A 14950-nucleotide genomic window follows, 5' to 3' on the forward strand; every position below is an offset into this window, starting at 1 on the left:
CAGCTCTATAGAGTTTGTTATTGGTTTTGTAATGTAGGTTGTTTGTAATAATTATTTATTTTTGTTAATTGTTTATTATGTTTGTTATAATTTAATAAAAAATACCTTGTATTTTTAAATGGATTACTAATTTTGAATTTGTGTTTCCTTTCGAGCACTTTGTGGCAGTTTGTGGGCCACATCTGGCCCTGGGACCAAGCCGGCACTCAGCCGACACTCAGTCAGAACCAGTTTTACAGTGTGTGGGCCAGATCTGGGCCAAAAGAAACAATAGGAGTCATTTTATGGTGTGTGGGCCAGATCTGGTCCAAAAGAAACAATAGGAGTCATTTTACAGTGTGTGGGCCAGATCTGGGCCAAAAGAAACAATAGGAGTCATTTTACAGTGTGTGGGCCAGATCTGGGCCAAAGCAAATTATTAGTCTCGGTTTTCATTGTTTGGGCCAGTTTTGGGCCGGGGACCCAGCCAGACTTGGGGCAGAACTGAGGCAAGGGTGTGGCCCATGCACAAGTGGGCCAGACCAATTTTGTTATTTGGGTAGGTGGCCGGTTTCTTCCAACTTTTAGTTGGGCCAGTTTTGCGCGGCTTAATGACAGGCACGTGAAGCCACCTGCTCGTAGACAAAGCCAATTTGTCCGTCTGTCATGGCGGCTGCGGTCGGGAGAAAGTGCCGTTTGCGATTACCGTGGAAACCGCTTACAGTGATCACGTCTGTTTGGGTGAAATTATAACCGATTTTTTTCTTTTTTCTAATTGACATTTGTATATTTATTACATTCATATAAGGTAATGAAACGGACAGCGTCGCTATTTACTGAATTTTATTGACAGCTGTTTCAAAGGCTTTTCATATTACAGTCCTGCACGAATTACATTACTGAACTGTGTACAATTCAACCACGTTATAATATATTACTGTACATAACATACAGCTTATTGTAGTTTCGCTGCTGCGTTGCTATGGCTCGTTTTTGGGAATTTATCATAAACTTTGATGCATCTATATTTGTCATTGAGGGAAATTACTTTCTTTTCACATCATGTTTTTTGTGCTCGCAGCATTAGCCTCGGGTAGCTGGCCGAAGCAGACGGGTTTCCGCAAGGCAAAATACGCAAGTAAAAAAAAAAAGAAGTACCGTAATTTTCATTTTTTCTGTATGTTGTCATGTACTGTATATAAAGATCTGAAATGAAAACTGTAAGCGTACTACTTGATTACCATAAGCGAATTGTTTAAACAGCATTTTTGATCCATGTAAGCAGGGGTGGATTAACGCACAGGCTAGATATGGCTTAAGCCTAGGGGCCCCACGTGTGCCAGCCTGCAAGGGGGCCCCCACTGGCGCGGAGGGGGGCGGGGTTGGGGGGCCCACAGACTACTGTAGCCTAGGGGCCTCTGTGCACCTTAATCCGGCCCTGCATGTAAGGGGTTGATCACTGTAACTGTGCTCACTATAGCCATCATCATTAAAATTGGTTTCCACTGTGCGTTTAATATCCTTGTAATGGAAGGTGATACAATATGTGGAAAATTTCTCAAGGGGAATAACCCCACCAACATTTGAATACCGACAAATACCTTATATTACAAAAAACTAAAACTAATAAAAACTAAACTAAAACTAATCATTTTCAAAAAACTGAAACTAAACTAAACTAGCAACCCACTTTAGAAACGAATAAAAAATTTAAATTACAAAGTAAAAATTAAATAAAAAAAACTAATGAAAATTGAAAAATGCTAAACTATTATAACCTTGGTCAGGGGCCTGGGCGTAAATTACGGGGGGATGGGGGGGGGGGGGGTTGCAGCCCCCCCAATAAATCAAAACCAATTAATATGACCACCCCCCAATAATCATTTTTCTCCTGTAATGGGTGGAGACCTCAACTCCCTCAATGTTCCAGCCAAAGTTACGCCCTTGGTCAGGGGTGGTGTGAGAGATTTTGGACCCCATGAAGGCATATCATACTGAGCCCCCCAGTCCAGACAAAACCAGCTATTTTCCACATTTTCTAGGCACCCTGTTACTCAGACCTTGGTCATCACAGATACTATTTATACTTTTTGCATTTTGCAATGCTTAAGTCAGATCTGTCGTATGCACCTCAGCCATGCCTCTTTTGACGTTTTCATTCCCCGCAGTGTCAATAGCTGCACCTCATTCCTATCATTACTGAGCTCTATATAACCAGTTTACCCAGTTCACTTAGTATGAGGAATTGTCTCATATGCAATGTCTGAGTGTTTGGCGAGTCCCCTGGTTTCCCCGCAGTGCCTGAACTTCCTACCGTGGTGTTTGCGATCCCCAAACCCCTGCCCAATGATGTTTTCCCGACCTCTCTCACAGTGTGCATGTCTTTCCTTGCACCTCCAGGACAGACTTTTTAGCTAACCACCCATGCCTCATACCTACGATTCCCCTCTCTCATTTCTGACCTCCGGTTCCTCAATATCTGGATCCTTGATGTTTCTACTTTACACATTTAATATAGTTATCTTACAGTGAGCAGTGTAAGATGTCTTGGATACACTTGTCAATATAATTAACTAAAATAAAATAAAAAAACTTTAGATTTTGCCTGGTCTGGTGTGCACATTAAAGTGCATGCTTTTGTATCAATTGCACATGTGAATAATTTGTCAAAGGAATAATTATTAACAATCAGAATATGTCTCTGGAAAAAGCATGAATCCTGTGTAAACTGTGGTGTATGTTTAACCTGAGCATAAACACATTCTCCCGTCAATGTAAACAAGAATGCCATGACAATTTCCGCAATATTTATTGTAATACAAATAGAGGCAGGTAGCTGGTTTAAAAAAAGAAGCCATTTTTAATTAACTGCATTCACATTGAGAGGGCAACAGCTCCAGGCATAGCTGTGATTGGTTGCCCAGTGCTTGACCTTTGAGCTTAGGCCTATGAGGTGTCCTGGTGTCTGTGGAGTGGGGCTTTGGGGATACAGGGCCCAGAAATGATCCAGTTAATGGGACAGCCACTCGTCTGCCCCACAGGATGGGGCTGATTAACTGCTGTGGATTCCCGCGGAGCAGATGGCCAGGGGCAGCACGTACCGTATAATCACCCATACTCGCTTACACATTACCACCATCATCCACCCTACTTATGTCAAATTAATACCAATCATTACACAAAGCTACTGACAGACTGCATTATTTACCCAGAATAACAGGAACCCCGCCTCGGTACACAATGATGTTGTGTTTCTAAAAAGCTATGCAGAAATGGGCAAAATCGTACCTATTATGACATCCCTAACATAAACTTTCTATTTTGCATAACATTACAGCACTGTGTCTTTTAGCCGTAGATCACAGGGATTCAATGTTCCTTCTGCTAAGGATTCAGCTGGCCTCACTCTGTCTGGCTGTGGAGAATCGCCAGTTCTGATTGTTTTGTAGCCGACTTGCTGGTCCCATCACCATTCTGCAGATATAGCCTTTTAGCCAAGTTCTTTCCTGTTATATCTGTGTTTGCCCACTTGCTTAGTCAATGGGCTGCTTCCTTCTGAAGTTGCCCTCTGTCCTGATTGGTGGCCTTGTCTCTCACTTCCTGGAACCGTCCATTAACCTGGTCAATGATCCTGTCCCCTTCACCTCGCCCATTGTCTTCCCTTGGTGAAGGGCCACCCTGCTGGTTTTGTCCCTCAGTGGTTAAGCACTCATCTGAAGTCCTCTGGGTGTGCTGGAGCTCCACTTCAGCTTGGTTCACGCCCTGACTCGAATGCTCGCCCCCTTCCGTCCTTGATTGTCTCCTCAGCAGTACAATCACGCCAACGTAAAAGAAGTAGGATGAGCCTTTTAAGCACGTTATTAAGCCCAGAAATATCACTCTGAGAACAAGAGAGTTAAAAACTTTTTCAGTTGCAGTATTAATTGCCATGTTTTAGATGGTACATTCAGCTACAGAATATCATACTACAATAATAATTTTTATCTAGACTCAATTTGATCCACAACGTTACTATATATACTACAGACAAACTGAGGTGAATCATCCACTGTCACAGCCATACTCTTCAGGTACACATTAATATATCTGTTTACCTTGTTAATAAAATGTCTTTCGGGATCAATAAAGTAAGTATGTATATAAAAATAGATAAAAATTATTATTGTAGTATGATATGTATATATGTATATGTATGTATGTATATCTATCTATCTGTCTGTCTGTCTGTCTGTCATACATTTCATAATGTAATATAAGTTGCATAGCTTCCTTTTCCTTAACCAGCCATTTTTGCATGTTTTGCTTAAACAGTTATATTGTGTTCGAAAATGGACAACATTTTGATTGTTTTAAATATACATTTACGGTTTTGTACTAAGGTTGAAGGCCCTTACTTGCATGAAGGGAGGGACAAGACTACAAATTCATGTCAGCCACAAGCAGGCATCTGAGTTACAACCAATGGTTGCCACTAACCAACTTATGTTGAAATTGGAAATGAGGTGCAGATTTCTGTGGGGTTGAAAATGATGTGTACTCTAATGTGGGCGATCAGTCCAGTCTCCCATTCAGGGATGATTCTAGGATTTTTTAAGGTAGGGGACATAAGAGGGGCCACAGTTCATACAGAGGGGCCAACCTAATCACTATCCCAGGGTTATTCAACTCACGGTCCTCGAGGTCCGAGCACTGCTGGTTTTCCAGCCTTCCTTTACCTGTCAGTCAGGTGTGAAGCCTCTGACCAATCAGAATCAGTAATTATTAAACAACTACCTGGGAGAACTGAAAACAAGGCCTGGATTTGGAATCGAGGTCCAGAGTTGAAGAACCCTGCACTAGCCAATATGTTTTGAATCGGTGAGTGACAGGGGAGGGGGTACTCTGGGGGGCCAATCAGCTTTCAGCTGGGGCCAGTGCCCCTGTGGCCCCACCCCTATTTATGCCCCTGCTGCCAGTGTGTTTCAGCAACTGTTATCCCTGAAATGAAGCAAGAGTTCATGAATTCCGCTACAGTTTTGACTAGAGACCAGGGATGTACATGCAGATCCATACACACACACACCACCGCCTTACCTAGACACATGACAGCGACACACTTACGATTGGACTGACCTGTACATATCTGAATTGTATATTCGACAGGCTCCTGTCCCCATGCACTTTCTGAAACCCCATTTCAAGCAAGTGGTGTCAATCAGAGCTCCGAAATACACCGGAGCTGGGATGCCCCCTGTGGGAGAACAAATGAACAAACCTCCTTTCTAAATGTACTTACAGATCCTAAACCAAGCAACAAACTATAAGAAGGCATCAGCTGTCAATCATTATATTACCACCATAACCAGTTGAGGGCATTTCTCATGATGCTTCCGTTCCACTTACCCAGAGTTCTTGTCACAAGGGTTTGGATTCCTAGACCCAGGGATTTTAACTCAGGCTTGATGCACCTAGTTTTAGAGACCAGAGAAAAAACAAACAGATGAGCTTCCTTTTGGTTCCAGCTGGCACACGTCTGCAAACGGCCTGGTGATCTAGCGGCACGGTGTGGCTCAGTGGGTAAGAATGCTGGGCCTGAGACCAGCGGAGTGATTTCATCGTTGAACCCCTGAGCAAGGCCCTCAACCACCAATTGTTCCAAGATCTGTCTTACCTTTTTAACTGAAGAGCAAATGTCCAAAACTCAGTTCATGGGATACCTTTTCAAGAATATTTCTGTTGAGTTTTGGAAATGTAATAAAGGTTCTCCACTGGATTACATGAGGACTGAATGAGTTTTGGATAAAAGTGTCTGCTAATTAAATAAAATGTAACTGATCTCCCTGAAATGTCTGCAAATACACTGGTGATCTCCCTGATGTATAGGCAGACAGCCTGGTGATCTCCATGATATATCTGCAAACAGCCTTGTGATCTCCCTAATATATATGCAGACAGCCTGGTGATCTCCATGATATATATGCAGACAGCCTGGTGATCTCCATGATATGTCTGCAGACAGGCTGGAGATCCCCTCTGATATATTTGCAGATAGCCTAGTGATTTCCCTGAAATATATCTGTAGACAGCCTGGTGATCTCCCTGGTATATCTACTAACAGCCTACTGATGTTACTCTTGGTAGTTCCTCTGGGATTTTGGGCAGTGCCTTGTTTTCAGTGAGGTGTGAGGTCCAGGTACAAGTCCCTCTATTCATGTGCGATTAATAATTCACATACATAAAACAAAGTTGCTGATTATGACTGGAAGTAATGTTCCAGTTCTCCTGGGTTTTCAGTTCTATGCTTTTAGTTTCTAGAGAAATTTGATGCGCTGGACGTTGTTTGGATGCCTGCCTGCTGTATTCTGAGGGTTCCTAATAAAATCTCCCCGTTTCACTTTATAAACCCATGAATCTGTTCTCTACCCAGACAAACCCAGTGTGCTACTCCTCCACTGCTTGCTATATAAATGCTAGTTGAAAAGACAAAAGGTCTGGGGAAGAAAACAGTCACACCACAGCAGTGTGTTCTTAAAACTTCTCTAAAATTGTCCCCCTAGATGTGAGATTGGTTCAGTAAACCATGCTCCTTATGCTGAGACCCTACATGAATAATGAACACATGGCCTTTGTTTGGTGGCCGTGGGGACTGACCATATGATGACCATGTAGCCCGGTGTGGTTCCCAGGGCGTCGATGAAGGAGCAGATGACTGACAGAGTCATGTATGCAATGAAGCGGATGCTGCAGACCTCGCTCCGGGCACACTGGCCGAGGGACACGGACATGCTTCCCGACGGAGGAGGGGAGGAACCCACGCAGCTGCAGTTGTGAAACATCTGGAGTTCAAAGAAAAACAGGAGAACCACTAAAACTCAGAGCTTCATAAAAAACTCCCCTCAATTTCCTATATAAAACAAATGCCACTCAACCAACGTCCATAACATATTTCTCATAAAAGGATCTCAGGAACCTGGGAACATCTACAGACGCTGTTCATACCATTAAAAGAATAGAACCTTTCGACAACGGCACATTCCTATTCATTCAATTTCTTTGCCCATTTGTACTAGGGATAAATGTCTCATGTTTTTTATATTCTGTTTAGTACTGTTTCTTGCACTACAACCAACAATATCAAAATTCCTCCTCATGGTACAACGCATGAATCATATAGCTGAAGGCAACAATAATGATATGACTGACTACCTTTTGCCTGTAACATTTGCCAATTTCACAAGATTACGACAATGTGATAGCTCCCATAGTAATGCACCTTACACTTGTTGCCGTCCTTCCTTTTGGTAATGTCTGGATGATGACTTAACTGTCCTGTGATCCAAAGACAAGAAAGCATTCCCTGGGCCTAACATTTCATACCCCAAGGAAGTGACACCTTACCATGATCTTCCCTTTCCTCGTGGAACTGGTGCAACCGGCCAGGCATGGTGACATATAAGTGATGCCATTGTCGGAACACACTGGGTCCCAGTCTTGGGTGGGGCAGGAACAGCCCTCATTGCATGATGACTGGATCATGGTCTCGTCAGGGAAGACCCCCGGTGTCCTGAATGGATGGTGATATTGTGGTCAATAAAATACTGATTAAGGCTGAAAATTGCTGTTAAAATAAAGCACCTATCTTCAATTGTTTTAGTAAATACACATGTCAAAATTCCTGAAATCGATTAATAAATAAAAAATAATTTTGTAAATGTAAGACATAACCATAAATGGAGCAAGGGAGACTGGGAAAACCTGTTGAACAGGGTCAGTTACTCGAAGAGATTCCGGAACATCCCTACATAACTTAGATTGTGATGTTTAGCAAACTATTATAACTTTACTTTGAAAGGAAAAAAAGTTCTTTCCATTGTGTTTATAAAAATGAGTAGAATTCAATGATTATTCCTAGTCTCCCCTACCATACAAAGCTGTTGATTGTTGCCATGACGGCGATATTAACCCATTGTAGGTGGCCGTTAATCCCGCCACCTTGAGATTCTCACAGTTGATGCCAAACTGCGCGATGATCAGCAGGTAGGCCAGGATCGATGTGAGCACAGACAGCTGAGCTCCTGAAATCACGTTTAGCTTGAGTCGCTTCATCAGCACCCCACCCAGGAATATCGCCACGACGACCGCAGGAATGTTCAGCACACCTGCAGGGACCGGGCAAGGCATGTAACGGTCAGGCTGTGACCGCCTGGGTCCAGCTATGCAGACTGAGGATGTGGCCGCCCCTCCCCTTTCACCCTCCTCTCCAGGTGGGGTTGAGATTCAATTGAAAGTGTGTAACCCGGCAACAAAGAGCTCAGGGCTAGCCAATGACAGACGTACTCACCGATGAAGAAGTTCGCCTGAAACGCAGACTGACCAAACTGCTGTTCCATGTACTTGGCTTTGAATGCGAACAGCCCGGAGTAGGAGTTAAATTTCAGGATGCTCTCACACAGAAGCAGGAAGTAAACAGGGGTACACAGAAGCCTCCTTAGCGATGGAAAGAATCCTAAAAAGCAACCAAAAGACATCATCACCATACGAGCACTAGCAAATTCTATTAGGAATAAACTTGTTATATATAGATATACACAGTCAGATGGTGTGCAGAGATGTTTTGAGGGCAGAGATTGTGGGGGGGAAAAAAAGGCAATTCAGGGAAAGAGGAACAAAACCAAGCATTGTGAAAACAAGCATGGCTTGTGACAGGACGCCAAAACTGCAAAATCTGTCTGGAATGCTGTGCTCAACAATAGCACTGCACAAATGGTGAGAGAAGCAGGATATGTCATTGCCCAGTTACTCAGAAAGCTATTATGAATGCTTTGAGCTTGGATTTCAGGAATATGAAACTACTACCAAGGCTTCCAGGTACCTAAAGGCTCAATAACATGGTCAGAGGCCCCCGGGGCCATTTGGGTTGTCAGATGGTGACTGTGCATTAGAGCGCCCCCTGCAGGTACCTGACAGCAAGAACAAATAAGGCTATAAAAGCAAAAATAAAAACAGATGTAAGACAGTATAAGGGAAATCCATTAATTAAGGTACATTGTTTTGGCATTTCCTTGCCTTCAAGTCTTCCCCTGGAGCTAGTGAAAGCTCACCCTTGGCGATGTCTGCCATTTCTTCAGCAGGGGGACTCGGGGGGTCGATCTGAGACTGAGGTACGGCTGTAGGGTCCTTGGGGAGGGACTTGGGCAGGAACCAGAAGGGAAGGCTGGCCAGGAACATGATGGCCGCCGAGATGAAGAAGCCCAGCCACCAAGCCCCCACCCAGCGAGTGTCACTGGGGGCGATGGTCACGCTGTCTGTGGGTGATCCGGCAGCCCGGAGTTCAGTGCTGAGATACATACATACCACACGCAAACATCCACACAGGCACACGCAGGCACACGCACACATTCACACAGGTACAGTACACACACACCAATCATGTTTATTTATAATTAAATAAATATTAATTCCACCCAAACTAAAACCCAGAACCATTACACAACTTTCCTTTACGCAAGGTTTTAAGATGCAAGGTACGACATTCTCTAGATATTTATTTTGGATTGATAAACAGAACACGCTTTGCAGAGCTACCGCACTAAAAATCTTACCTTCGGTCACAAATCCAACGTCAACATAGAGTTTGGCACACAGGGACCCCAACAAAAACCCAAACATGGGACCAAGGAGTGCGATGGACTGCAGGCAGGCTGTGGAGAGTGCAGAAAACCCTTTCAGAAGAGCAGCCCTTTCTCAAGCTGACATATGATGTAAGAAATTTGGTGGGATTTCCCTGGCTTTCGTTACCTATGTAGAAGGCAGAGTTCTCGGGCTTCTCCGCAAAGTCATCGATGTATGATATTCCCAGCGGTGTGACAGGAGTTTCTCCAATCCCTCTTAGAGCGTTCCCCAGGAAGAGGTACAGCCACATGTAGGAATCGGTGTCCTGCTTACAGTCTGCACAGAGACACAGAGTCTACACTCAGATATTGTGGCTGTCAAAACCGTGAATGTCCTCCTTTTGATGATAGTTACTTTTTACTGTAGATGGAATACGCTCATTCTCCTCTGTCTACTGATCGTGTTTCACATCTAATTAATGAGATCCCAGACACTTCAGGCCACAAGCCCAGAAATAACAGTGTGAGAGACTTGCCACCCACATTGGCGAACAGAAGGGTGTGTGTGTGTGTGTGTGTGTGTGTGTGTGTGTGTGGGGGGGTCCACCTCAGTGCTTTTTGCCGACCGGGGGGAGCGGTTCCCCTCATAAATTTATTACAATGACAGTTTATTATGATGACCGTTCATTACGATGACTGTTTATTACGATAACCATTTAGGGTTATGATTAAGATTGAATACCCCTCCACCTATAACCTCCAACTTTTGGAACCTCTGATTTAATTGATAAATGAAATGGTGTTTTATGAAGTCAATTATTGAACTAGCATTTATATTTGTACTACTTAACATTTGAAATTGTTATTTGTATGGATTGTATTTATATCGCTAATTATAACGACTTGACGTTGATAGCTAGATAGGCAGCTAACTAACATTATTTTTAATTGTCAATATAAAGTGAGATTACTTTGTATCTTGATGATACTGACATATTTGCCTCGCTGATAACAATCCACATAAATTGTGTACGGATAGGTTTCTATTTGTGGTGCTAAGCAGGGTTACCAGCTTCAGTCAGCTGGCTGCCGTGAGATTTTCAATTTGAGACAATTCTGCACACTTATTTACATGTATGTATCAGTTTTATTACCTTGTAAATAAATAGTTTGTAGGGTTTCCAAACTACCCCAGCGCCTTTGGTGCAGGTAATTTTAGGTGCTAAGTGTGTATCATTAAATTGTTTTAGGTTTATTTTGTAAAGTAGGTTCTGAGAAAATGCTCCTGAAATAACGGATTTTTGGTGATATGTGTTTTTCACTGGACAGTGCCGATTTACTGCATAGGTAACGTCCAAACTTTACACAGGGACTAGACAGTACTCAAATAAGTGTACTGATTCCTATAGGTACACAAGTACTGGTTGAAGCCCATGTGGCTCCCTAAGTGAGCTTTACTGCCAGTGTTCCCATCAAAGACAAAATGAATCTCTTGCTAAGTCAGAGCCCCCTCAAAAGTCGGCGCCCTTGGCAGCTGCCTATGTCGCCTAAAGAGTCAACCGGCACCGATGTACGCATAAACCAATAGTGTGAAAGTTACCGGAATTGATGGGATTATTGTTAAACTGAGCCTCAGAATATATATGAAGGGTAATTACCTTGTTCTGTTTCTGTAGTTCCATTCTGGGGGGGTGTTGTCAGGTGGTTGACCAGTTGGCTTGTCTCTCGCTTAGGCTCCAGACAGGGAACTATGTTGAAACTTTCATTCAGCAAAGCTGTTGCAATAGTGTCGTATTTGTACCTGTGGGGAAGTGACAGTACAGACAGCTGTGTTTTGGCTTTATCTACTTTCTGTTGTGTGTATTCGGGTACCTGAGCATCTTTACATGCACCACAAGAGTATGTCATTCTTCGAGATATTGTATGATCGTTCACTGTATTTCTACCACAGGGGAATATTTACCTTCCCATGAAGAAGTGTGGGAGGGCGGAAAAGGCAGAGCCGACTGCCATGAGTGTACAGCCCGCTGCAATCAGCCGGGGTCGGTGCAGTCTGGCTCCAAAGTGACTTACCACAGCCAGGAACAACAGGTTACCTGCAGAGGGCAGCATAGAGCCAGCTGAGAAATCAAAATGCTGAGGTTTATGCACCCAAGTAGCATTAAAGTTGTGCAAGCCTCTGTCGGCACACAGGTTTAAAAAATGTTACCCATCTCGAATCCACCATCTATGAGCCCAGTGAGGGAGCTTGAGAGGTCAAAGCGCCTCTCGATCTGCGTGATGGCGCTCTTCATATAGGTGCCCGCGAGCGCCTTGGAGAAGAAGACGAAGGACAGCGCCACGATAAATATCTGGATGATCACAGAAGAGAGAGCGAGCGAGTTTAAGGCTGGTGCAGAGCTGTCCACACGATGCACCAACTCCACGTCTTGAACACATGATTCACCCAAAACACCATCAACCCAAAGCACATCCTACGACACTTCTTTAACTGACATGTTGTAGCTTGAATAGTCTGCATTGTCTTGGTACCTTTAGCTGGGAGCAGCGGGGACCGGCGGGTCTGGGGTCTGCCACAAAGAGCACCTGCTGGCTGGTCGTTTTGTCCTCATCCTCCACTGCTTCACTGTGCATCGTCCACCGGAGATTGTCTGTCAGGCACAATAAGACTCTGCCAGTAACTCAGCCCTGCTCTCAGATTCCTTCTCCCCGTCAGCCAGATTTTTCTCCTTCCGTTTGTCTGGAAAAAGTACTCAAAAGTACTCAAAAGGTTGCAAAAAAAATTAATTTGATTAGTTTCTTGCTCTTTTGTTTTCCCTCTTTTAAAGCTGATTTGAATTCCTGCTTATTTTCAAATACATTGTACCTCAGTGAGGTGCAAATGAAAGACTAACCTGTATTTAGCTCGACTGCTGGTAATTACATATAATCTCTAAACCAGCCTACTGCAGTCATAAGACTACATGAATCACATTGCCTGCTGATGTAGTACCACCAGAAATTCATCGAAATGTGATCCCATTTCCTTACCTAATACTTTCTGAAGTAAGTTATTAATGACAATCTACTGAAACCACTAATGTTTAGTACCAATCCCAAGCTGACATACCAACGCTGAGAACATTCTGGTTTATAATTCTTTTGGACATCACCTACAACGCAGTAGCCAGGGACGCTTTAGGAAAGGTGTCTTTAGCTAAAGCGTTAACAGTGTTAAGCACAGCTATACAGCAGAATCTCATAGCAAAGCAGTACGGCACATGAAAGTTTACCCAACGTAATTTTTGGTTATTGGGGCAATTCAACTAATGCAGCCCCTAAGATCCCAGACAGTGGCAGACTTATGATTAACAGCTGGGAACAAATACGATACGAAAAGCAGAAGGCAAACCTGTTTCACCTTTGTAAAGAAGCTGAAGTTAAAGTGTGAATGTAAGGTGGTCATAGCTAACGCAAGCACTTACCTTTAGTTAATCAGTGAAACTCGACGCAATAGCAGTTTTCTGACATTCCTATATTAGGTCACACTTACTGAAAAATATCAGTAAAAAGTATCTACTAAAAGGGTTACTGGTGACTACAGCGCAGGACAATGAGCACACCTGTCCGCTGGGAGGGGAGAAAAAGGGCCCCCCAAATGCCTCGGATGTAGATCAGTTAAGTCTCTCTCCTAGAAACATGAGACTTTTCAGTCTCTATAAAGCAAAAAGCCCTGAGTTATCAGCATTTTACTTGCAAATCGTCTTTGTCCTTTGACCAAACCTGCGCCATTCTAAAGAGTCCTGATTCTCGGACAATTCGGTGCTATCAAGTAGGAAAAATATTGAAAAAGAAACGTTCCAAGCTTCTTTTAGTACTGTGAATCCGTGCTTTCACTAGGAGGCTGGCACGGCTTTCCACGTGCACACAGCTCCTCGCTGCCACCCCTCACCCCCCTAACAAAAGGGGCCAGGCACAAGCCAAGTTGCTGGGGGTCACTGAGAAAATGTCACTCTGGACATTTATTACTTACACTATCTTGTGCACAGGAGAAGCATCTCCATATATGGACATAAGGGAAGGTGGATGTGGACACACATTTCTCCCTTTCAGAGCCCCAACTGTAGTACAGTCTCTTTGGGAATACTTTGATTGCCTGGATTTCCAACCATATCTTAACATTTTCTCAGTGGAACATTACTCTACATGAGAAACTGGTAGGGAACTTAAATTCTCAGGCTTTCTTAAGTTCCTAGAATTTGGGACTAATATATACAGAAGTCCAGCTGTGCTGTGCACACGTCCTATTTGTATATACCATGTACTAGGTTCCACATAAACAAAATGTCATTCACAAAAAGAGGAGAACATTTGTGATGCAATAAAAGGAAATGAAAGATGTCTATCCGTTGCCTGTGCTTTGGAAAGCAACACTAGTATGTGGACACCAACCTGTCAAGCATCTCAATTTGAATCCAAGGGTCTCAGTCTGAAGTTGGTTGCCACATTGTTGCTGTAATAACATCTACGCGTTATAGAAGGTTTTTCATCAGACGTTGCAATGTAGCGGGTGGGATGTTCTTCTTGGGTGATCAGGTCCCTTTCACGTCAGCGTGTGCAGCCTGCCGCTTTGGAACTGAACTTGCCCCCAGATGTTCTGACCTTTATTATTTCACTTTCAGCTGACCAGGGCAGCTCCAGCAGGCCAGAAATGTAGTGAACTGACTTGTTGCAAAGATGGCACTATAATGATGGTGCCAAGTGGAGAGTCACTACCCTCTCCTGTACAGCCACCCGTACCGCTGCTAATGTTTATTGCAGGACATTGCGTGACAGTGCGCTTAATTAAACACCTATGTCAGCAATAGGTGTGGATTAATTAGCCAATTCCTCTAATTAATAGCAGTGTGCATGTATTTTGGCCTTAAACTGTACCCTTATGTTTCCGCAGCAGATGTTATGGTCCATTTAAACAGTCCACAGAGTTCTATATCTTTGGCGATACTAGGATTTGACCCTTAGGGGTGTCCAGCTCCCTGAAGAAATTTGGGACACCCCCCGTTCCACTGTTAAATTTCCAGTGCAGGGGAGGGGTCCCCGCGATAAAGCTTGCCGAGTCAGGGTACTACAAAAAAACAAGACAAATCACCGAATGGTTTTAGAAAAGTTATTTTCAGGGGGGTTGAGACAAAAGGGGTGGAATCTTGATCTAGAACTGCCTAAGTCCGATATGCATTAATAGATAAAACTAAGTGGGTTGTTCCTAGTTGGGAAGAATGAATTATTACTATATTAACCAGTACGTGGGCCAACCGATTTGTCACACTGCTATCTTTGTCCTCAAGGCGGTTTTAGGATTAAGATTTAAGTATACCACATTCCTGCTCTGATCTGCTGTGAAA

General features: G+C 43.5%; 1 protein-coding gene across 3 annotated transcripts; it reads right to left on the bottom strand.

Annotated features, from left to right (window-relative positions):
- Window positions 1–2769: 2769 nt before the first annotated feature.
- On the bottom strand, window positions 2770–13512 carry slco1e1 (solute carrier organic anion transporter family, member 1E1). Of its 3 annotated transcripts, none has more exons than XM_023816765.2 (16): window positions 13034–13512; window positions 12102–12220; window positions 11779–11920; window positions 11533–11665; window positions 11228–11370; window positions 9757–9906; window positions 9561–9659; window positions 9025–9263; window positions 8831–8918; window positions 8300–8464; window positions 7922–8117; window positions 7357–7522; window positions 6610–6794; window positions 5362–5426; window positions 5092–5209; window positions 2770–3859 (listed from the first exon to the last, which is right to left on the bottom strand). In XM_023816765.2, the coding sequence occupies exons 2-16, from the start codon at window positions 12201–12203 to the stop codon at window positions 3517–3519; spliced, it is 2334 nt and encodes a 777-aa protein (XP_023672533.1). In that variant the 5' UTR covers window positions 12204–12220; window positions 13034–13512; the 3' UTR covers window positions 2770–3516. The 3 variants fall into 3 exon arrangements, with proteins under 3 accessions (XP_023672533.1, XP_072565761.1, XP_072565774.1); XM_072709660.1 differs by having other exon boundaries at window positions 12102–12331; XM_072709673.1 differs by lacking the exon at window positions 8831–8918 and having other exon boundaries at window positions 9060–9263; window positions 12102–13511.
- Between the last annotated feature and the right edge of the window lie 1438 nt (window positions 13513–14950).

This window comes from Paramormyrops kingsleyae, chromosome 1 (assembly GCF_048594095.1).
Source record: "Paramormyrops kingsleyae isolate MSU_618 chromosome 1, PKINGS_0.4, whole genome shotgun sequence".
In the NCBI taxonomy this organism is placed as follows: Eukaryota; Metazoa; Chordata; class Actinopteri; order Osteoglossiformes; family Mormyridae; genus Paramormyrops; species Paramormyrops kingsleyae.